At 54.4% G+C, this 8,567-nt stretch overlaps 3 protein-coding genes across 3 annotated transcripts; 2 read left to right on the top strand and 1 right to left on the bottom strand.

The window, feature by feature from the left end:
* Positions 1-915: 915 nt before the first annotated feature.
* On the top strand, positions 916-2,787 carry D7B24_004193 (uncharacterized protein; the record flags this gene model as incomplete). Its single annotated transcript, XM_028638366.1, has 4 exons — positions 916-1,117; positions 1,300-1,496; positions 1,646-2,605; positions 2,656-2,787. 4 exons carry the CDS (start codon positions 916-918, stop codon positions 2,785-2,787), a joined length of 1,491 nt encoding a protein of 496 aa, XP_028496986.1.
* An 859-nt stretch (positions 2,788-3,646) lies between these two features.
* Positions 3,647-5,439, bottom strand: D7B24_004192 (uncharacterized protein; the record flags this gene model as incomplete). The annotated part of the gene is made up of 2 exons (XM_028638365.1): positions 3,647-5,208; positions 5,277-5,439. The coding sequence occupies 2 exons, from the start codon at positions 5,437-5,439 to the stop codon at positions 3,647-3,649; spliced, it is 1,725 nt and encodes a 574-aa protein (XP_028496985.1).
* A 1,536-nt stretch (positions 5,440-6,975) lies between these two features.
* Positions 6,976-7,500, top strand: D7B24_004191 (uncharacterized protein; the record flags this gene model as incomplete). Its single annotated transcript, XM_028638364.1, has 1 exon — positions 6,976-7,500. One exon carries the CDS (start codon positions 6,976-6,978, stop codon positions 7,498-7,500), a length of 525 nt encoding a protein of 174 aa, XP_028496984.1.
* Between the last annotated feature and the right edge of the window lie 1,067 nt (positions 7,501-8,567).

Below are 8,567 nucleotides of genomic sequence, written 5' to 3'. Positions count from 1 at the left end.
CGATCTGGGGGGGGCGTTTTGTGCAGTGATATGGATGGGAGCGAAATTTGAGACACGGCTGGATGAGTCGCCAACATGACAGGTCGCATCGAGATAGGCACGACAGCATGTTCTCAAGGTGAAAGTGGAGGACGTCAGGCAAGACTGAAAGGGTGTTGTTGTCAGTGGGCTTCAGTTCGACCAATTGCCCGCCATGTCACATCGCATTACGCAGCGACTCCGCAGGGAGCCCCGGCCTGTTAAAGGGCTGTCGAGGTCCGCCATAGAAACGCCCCGGGAGGCTAGCTCTGCGCCAAGGGTGCCACATGCGTGCCGCGTCCAGCGCCCTAGCCACTGGCATACGCCGCTGCTCTGGCCCGGATGCAGCAGCCCAGGCCCCGGAAGGCAAGCTTGTCGAAAATATTCAGGGAAGGAAGGACACTATATCGTTCGCTGCGTCACACGCCACACGCAACGGGCGGCTAACGAGATGGGGGCTAGCATCACGTAACTAGCCCGTCGGGAACTGCGGGAGGGCTCCATTGACCCTATGCACTCCAATACGGCTACAGTCCGCTGGTCTCAACCCCTGTCAGATGCGCTGCTCATCAGCGTTTATCTCGGATTCAATCAACATGTTCGTCGTTCACCGGTTCTTGAAAGAGCGACAAACCTGCTTCCCCGTGCCATGTCGCCATGGCCCGACATTCACCCATCATGTACATGTACGCTCGGTGCAATACAACCCTCTGTGCCTTGAGAGCCCTTGTCCATCTCCCGTCTTGTCGTTCAAGAAGCACCTGGTCTCCTTCTCTCCCACCCCCCACAACAGCGAACCCCTCTTCCTTCACCATTTGATTTGAGCCGGCCCATTAGGTCCATTGGAGTTGGCCAAACCCTGAAGCCTCCAAAGAGGAAAGAAGAGGTAAGAGCGTCATGGCTATCCCCACGACTGCCGTTCTCGCGGGTTCTACGTTGCTTTTCGCCTTGTGGACCGCTGTCTCTATGTTTCGGCAGTACTTGCGCCTTCGTCACATCCGAGGACCCCGTCTGGCCGGGTTCTCGCAGTGGTGGTTGGTTCGACGTGTTGGCGGCGGCCGCACGCACCTCGATCTCTACGAGGTCTGTGAAAAATATGGTCAGTCTCGCGCACCAACAGCTCCTATTCCCCGCAACCGCTGTCTCAAATTCTCGATCCCTCATCCTGCTGTTCTCTTCCCAATCATGCTGTACATATGCACGATCAAGCAATCTGGTCACGCTTGGCAGCTGCGGCCCAGTCTTGCAGAGAATCAGTCAATGGGTACTGACTGTTAGCAGGTGATATTGCTCGCGTCGGCCCCAATGATCTTATCACCAGTGACCCCGATCTTATGAAGCGGATGCTTAATGTTCGCACGACATATAAGCGATCTGAATGGTACGATGGCATGCGACTCGACCCTGCCAAGGATAATGTTCTCTCCATGCGTAATGACGAGCTGCATGGCAAGCTACGGTCCAAAATGGCCGCCGGGGTGAGTGTTTCCATTTTCTTTTCCACAATCTTTTTCTTTCTGCCAGTCAACTTGATTGCCATGTGTTTTTTTTTTCGTTAGCTATTGAAATTGGCCTCAATCAAAAACATCTCTCGGCCCTCCTTCATATCCTAACAAGACACTCGCAGTATTCTGGGAAGGAGGTCGATAATCTCGAGGCCAAGATCGACACCAATGTCCTCGCGCTACTCAACCTCCTTGAAACAAAATACATTGACCTGAACAAGGCCTTTGATTTTGGCCGCAAAGCCCAGTACTTCACGCTCGATGTCATTTCGGACCTCGCCTTTGGCACGCCCTTTGGCGATGTTGCCTCCGACTCGGACGTCTACGAATACATTCAGACAATGGAGGACAACATGCCGACGATCATCGTCACATCCGTCATCCCCTGGCTTGTTGCCATGATACAGCATCCGCTCTTCAAGTTCCTCCATCCCTCCGAGAAGGATCTCATTGGCCTTGGGCGCACCATGGCCATCGCGAAGCAGGTGGCAGCCGAGAGATTTGGCCCCGACCGCAAGGTTCAACGCGACATGCTGGGCTCATTCGTTGCTAAAGGACTCACGCAGTCAGAGGTCGAGTCAGAGATTCTCATGCAGATCCTCGCGGGGTCGGACACCACGGCCACGGCTATCCGTGCGACCCTCCTGCACATCATTACCGCGCCACGCGTCGTTGCCCGTCTGTTAGAGGAAATTAGCGCTGCGCGTCCGAGCAAGCCTATCATAACAGATGCAGAGGCAAGAGCGATGCCGTACCTTCAGGCTGTCATCAAAGAGGGACTGCGGATCTTCCCACCTGTCGTAGGCCTCATGTCGAAGGAGGTTCCAGCCGGCGGAGACACGTTCAAGGGGGTGTTTCTACCCGAGGGCACGAAGATCGGATACTGTGCCTGGGGCATCTTTCGCCGCGAGGACGTTTGGGGGAAGGATTCGCATGAATTCCGACCAGAGAGGTGGTTGGAAGCAGACCAGGAGACACTCCAGAACATGGAAGGCACTCTTGATTTGGTGTTCGGGTACGGCCGCTGGCAATGTCTTGGGCGAAACGTGGCGTTGATGGAGCTGAACAAGGTGTTTGTCGAAGTGAGCTCTCCACCGTCTGTCTCTTGGGCCTGACACTAACCACCATGCAGCTTGTGAGGCGTTACGATCTCTCGCTTGTGGATCCAACCAAGCCATGGCATTCGATCAATGCTGGCGTCTTTCTCCAGTCCGACTATTGGATCCGTGGCTACAGGCGAGATTTCCAAGGTCAGAAGGCCTGATACTTGTAACATGCGGATGAAAGTACCACTGTGGAATACATATACTTGTGCACATTGCGCCCAGATCGCCAAACTCTGTCTAGAATTCTATCCCCATAACTCGTTCTTCGCATTTTGAAACGTTTGGAACGTGTCGGCTGAGAGCTTGAGCTGACGGCGCCGGAAATCATCCTCTGGGTGATGCTATAGTCACGTATGACCAGCATAGACTGTGACGAAAGTTACATAAAAACATGATGAAGGGATCACTAATTGTCATCGAGGTGTGCATGGGACCAGGTTCGGAAACAGTCCCAGCGACTGAAATCGAACTTTCTCCCGCATTAGTGCGGCCGCAGTTCGGTACTTTGGCTGGTCGACAGGGCGGCTTGATTAAGACCCTGCCTAAACTCAATCAAAAATTTGCATCAGCCTGTGGTAGCAGGTATCACGCAACAGGGGAGCAGTCGACACGACTCATGCGGCATGCCCGTGGAAACCGGGAGATGACCGACTTTACTACAAGTACAGGCCCAAGCAATAAGATGATAAAATCAGGCATTGCCAATTGCCTATTGCGATACCTTCTACCTGCTGTCCCTCACAAGCTGCAAGCATGTTTGCAGGCGCTTTCAAGTGATGTACAACCATAAACCTTCTCCGTCGTCCATTCATTTAGACATCTAGCTCCATCTGGGTATGAAAAAAAATCGAGACCGCCAATGCGGCCATGTGGGTATAAGAATCCAAGGGGTTCAGGGGAAGGCAAAGTGACGACGTCGATAAGGAAAGATCGGGTGAAGTGAGTGTGAGTTTTTCGATAGGACTCTTCCTAAGGCCCTGAACGTAGTTGTGCTGCCCATGCCAGGTTTGACTACAGTCAGTAATATCCGGACTGCGGGCCATCGCCGGCCGGACTGTGCAATGGGTACTGTCCAGCGAAATCCATAATGCCATCTTGCATTTCAATATCGGTTGCTGGTTCGGGGGTACCGCCGGTGATGCTCCGTAGGCTTTGCAGATCGTCCGCTATGATGCCGTTCTGCAAAGCGCCGTTCGGTTGGACGTACTGCCTGTTGTCGTGATACATCGGAGACGGCGACGTTTCTGGTATGCTGCTGAAGAAATGTCCAAGTTGGCTGCTGCTGCGTTGTTGCTGCTGTTGTTGCTGCTGCTGCTGCTGTTGGTGTTGTTGTTGTTGTTGCTGCGGCAGGTGATGCTGGCTGCTCATGGTCGTAGGCCTTGTTTGGTGAAGTTGTGGTGGGCGCATGGATCGCTGGCGACTGGGAACATAGACCTTTCGCTGCGAGGCTATGTAATGGGCCAAGGCTGGATTTGTGCCCCGCGATATACGGAACGAGAAGGGATCTTCCTGCGGCACGGTAGGGATGCTGGGCTGCCGTGACTTGAGCTTGTGGCCAGGGATGTTCTGCTGACAAGTATCGGACACCGGGGTCACAAAATCGTCCCTAAACTTGCGATGCGTGCTTGGATCTGTGCCAAGGATGTAGGCGTATTGGATCAGGAGCTTGATGTCGCCAATGTGTCGGCTCTCGAGCCTCTTGCGTAGGATGCCTGAGGTCTGAGGATTCCAAACCAGTTTGCTCTGCGCGCCTTCATTCCAAGCCGCCGAATCGTTCCACATGGGCGCGACCTGTGCCTGCCGAAGTAGATTTCGTATCCTGGCCGAGTACGTCCACTCACCGCTGTTGGATCCTTCGTCAAAGTGTTTGACAACGTGGCTGACGTAGTCCTTGAAAACAGCTGCGGCATCATCGTCGTTCGGTGCCTCGTACACTTGTGGGCAATTTTCGAAACCACAGGCGAAGACAACCTGCTGGCACAAGTTCACCTTGGCCTCGTCAAGCGACATACGAGACCCTCCATGCGCCGTCTTCAAGTGCGTCTTGTAGGCAGCCTGCCAATCAAAGACCATCTGGCATCCTCGGTGACGGCAGAACCATTGGGCATTAACATTGTGAAAGTCCTCGATGTGACGCTTGAGATCGTTCTTGCGGGTACAGGTCTTGGTGATATCCTCCTCCTTGCAGAAGCCACACATGAAGGCACCCTTTTGCTTCGAAGAGGTTGAGGTTGAAGTGGTCGGAATGCCTTCGTTTGCTGGCGTCGCTTGAGGGGTGCTGCCATCTGAGTTCCATTGCTGCATAGCATCGTGATGATCCTGCTCAGCCTGGGCAACGGTTTGCGAGTGCGTCTGGGCCTGAGCTGCAGCAGTTGCACTGGTGGTGTTGCTAGCAGTGCGGCGGGCGAAGAACTTGGCGCCCTTGGACACATTGGACCGTATGCTGCCGGCGATGGACGATGTGTCCGACGAAAACGTTCTTACGCTTTGTGTATCCCAGACGCTCGAAGCGTCATCCGACAACACGGAGGAGGGAGCAACGCTTGGTGCGCTCGAAATGATGGAGGCTCCATCGGATTCTGAGACGAGTCAATGCTGGTGACGAGCGGAACGGGGGCCCAGTTTGGTTGGAGGCGTATCGACTTACGAGGACCAACCTCATCCCGAATGAGTCTACTCAGTTCGCGATGCCCATATCGACCTAGCAGATGCTGGATTAATTGACGATCGAGGTCCTCTTGATGCGGCGCCGGCGGCGGTTGGGAGGAGCCGTCCCCAGGCCAAGGATTCGCGGACATGTCCCCGGGCATGTGCCGACGGGCGACAGGAGAGAGAAACGGGCGTCAACCAGCGGGCGTAGGTCGGTAAGAAAGAGTGGATGCAGGGCCGACTGGATGCAGCGGTCAAAAGTATTGGGGTGACGAAAACTCGTCTCACAATAACGACGACAACGACAACGTGGAGAGGGCTCGAAGCGAGAAAAGCGTTCGTTGTACGTCGTCTGCGTAGGTACAACGGCCGGCGAAGAGGTCGATGGGCGAAAGAATGGAAAGAGAGGGAAATTCTGGGCGAGAGCGGACAATCACAGCGTATCTGAGCACTTGGAGACCTACCCAGCAGAAGCATGGAGAGCACGGGGAGACCAAACCCAGAAAAGATGGTGGGTGGGCAGAGTTAGCTGGGGTCTTGGGTCGGTCTTGGGTCTTGCTTCTTGCTTCTTGGGGGGGCCCTTCTCCTCGTCTGGGTGTTACCGGTCGATTTCAGGTGGGTCTGAGCTTGACCCGGAGCCTGGACCACCAGGATCTCAAGATTGGGGGCAAAGCAAGGGTAAGGGGGACGAGGCCGGGAAAGGCAAAGCGCTGCTGGACGATAACGGACGAGGATCAGAGAGATACGGACTAACACATGCCAAACCTTGTTATCTCTTGGCCAGTTTCTGGTCCCTCGTACCTATGAGCTCTGAACGGTGGCTGTATCTGCGTCGGCGGACCTGCATCCAGGGCCGAAAAGAGAGGTGATCTTCGCTGTCAATTATTCCGACAAGCAGCTGGGGGGTTGACGGTCGCCCTGGAGTTGATTCTGGCATGAGTCGTCGAAAGTTTTCGGAGTTGTACGCCACCGACACTTGGGCCCAGCGCTGTGGGAAGGCCTGGTGCGCTACATGTGAATCGATTACGGCGGCCTTACCTCCCCGGCACATGGAGTGTATGATCACTGACGAGTCGTGCATCATTAGGTGTCTGTAGTTGTAATGTCTAGTGAGGCGGGACACAAGGAAAATACACCGCCGCCAGGAGTCGCGCATCCGTCATCAACATTTGTCTAGGGCAGTCGCACAAACCGCGTTTCGCGAACCAGGTGGGTGATTGCCCGCCCTTCGGACCAGAGACGTTGGGCTCCTGGAGGGCCGACTGCACGACTTGACCAACTGGACTGTCTGTAATGTAACTACCTACTAGCATCCCCAAGTTTGTCAACCCCTGCTGTAATGATAATCAAGCAAGTGACAGGGGTTGGCTAGTCCTCGTTCACCTCTCCAATTGCGTGCGAGGCAGCCATCCATGTCAGACGTCCAGGGAGACCAAGGGGTGCGTCAACGTTCATTCGTTTGGTCGTCTACAGTTGGTTCGCTGCTGGATAACCCGTGCTGATTGTTGTGACCCTCGTTGATTCGATCTTATTGATCGTCTCACGCAGCGAAGGATCCGTGAAGTCATGATCGAACGCCGTACGACACCAGCTTCGTCGAATTGTATCAAAAAGGTGTATAAAGGAGGGTGAGGCATTCGATCTCTCTGAGGGGGGGAACATATCGAATTAATTGATCTCGTCAGTTGCCGTCGGTCATGGCCTCCCAACAGCGAAACAGACCAGATGAACCTAGCCCCCTGTCGCAGACCATGAAGCAGGATCCCACTTTACGAGGCTTCTTTCATGTCGGTCTCGACGGCGTCGTTCGATCAATGTCTGGTAGCTACACAGTTCTCGATGCTCGCGGACTCAGTGCTGTGCAAATTGCCAACATCATCGCGCACTTTCCCCTGACAGAGGAAGAGAGGGATAAATACCACGGCGTGGATGGTTCCAACATCACCGGTCATGACGAGCTGTACCATCCGAGGCCGGGGATCCTGCCGAAGAAACCAACAGAAGCGGAGCGAGACGAGAGGCGTCAGATCGTCGAGGCATATCAAAAGGAGAGGGAAGAATCAGGAAGTTCAGTGACTTGTAGGCTACCAGAAGCGGATGGTGTGTCGACTGAGGATCGCCTGGCCCAGGCACGGACCGAAATCGAGGAGCGCAATGCACTGCTGGAGGAGAGGGACCCGACCTTGGCTTGTTGCAAGCCATCACCGTTTGAAAATAGTTAGACGCCTTATTTCACAATCCTCAAAGGTGGCCACTGCGCGACACGGTATGGTCGCTGCAGCCCGAATGCCGAATTCTAAAGTTAGCAGTCCTATTACAAGGCAACATACGGTATATGTCAGGGCAGGGGCAGCAGAAATACTTGCATTCCTCCACCAATACGACCGTGGCCAGGCTACAGGAGTGTTTTGGGCCTGGCTGTTGCCACTGTACGGTGTCACGGAAGCGAACAAAGAGATGACAGATCTTGGATTGCCTCCCACTGCTACTGCTGCTTACAGTGCGACTGACCTCGTACACCGTACAGGTCACACGCAAGATCCATGGTGAGGCATTAGAGGTGCGTCCCCCTCATTCCGTTAAACACTGTGGTCATCACACTGGCTGGAATAGGCTTGCGCGCTCCATCTTTGAAAGTCGCCACGAAAAGCAACCGGAATCGCCATTGTCGTGGTCGTGGTCATGGTCGTAGTTGTGGTCGTGGTCGTCCAGCAGTGACGCGATGGTATTGCTCATAGCCTCGAGTATCCGCAGCAAGAGAATGTTTGCGTTTTGTCATAAAATTGACCTGACAATTCACCTAAAAATATGGAGATGTGGGCCTCGATGCCGACGTGGGGGCTGTATGTCACGTGGGTTCTCGAGGTTTTGTTTTCTACTGTGTGATGAGTGAGCCTGGCCTGGCGTCATCACGCGGGTTGACGGCTTCGTCAGTCAGTGATCTCGATTGAAACGCCACGCTGAGCGCCAGAGGCTGGGGCGAGATCCTTCGGCACAGCAGTGCGCTTCTGTCAGCCAAGGTAACATGAGCCAGCAATGGAAGTCTTCCAGAACATGGCACCTCTGACCAACAGCTAAATGGTAGGGCAACCTATTAGAGATTTAGTTCCTGAGGTACTCCGTGCATGCCAGACCAGGGCGCGTCTGCCAATGAGCTTGCCAACTTTATCCACTGAGACACAATGTGTTACTTTCTTTGCGAGGGGAGGGGGCGGGGGCGAAAAAGAAACGCTCTTATCATACGCGCATAGGCCGAGCCTCAGGCTTCGTGAGCTGTTTCTGACGTGGC

Source organism: Verticillium nonalfalfae (genome assembly GCF_003724135.2).
Source record: "Verticillium nonalfalfae strain VnAa140/NRRL 66861 chromosome Unknown scaffold_23, whole genome shotgun sequence".
Lineage (NCBI taxonomy): Eukaryota > Fungi > Ascomycota > Sordariomycetes > Glomerellales > Plectosphaerellaceae > Verticillium > Verticillium nonalfalfae.
The sequence above is the reverse complement of the archived record's forward strand: the minus strand, read 5'-3'. Positions and strand labels throughout refer to the sequence as shown.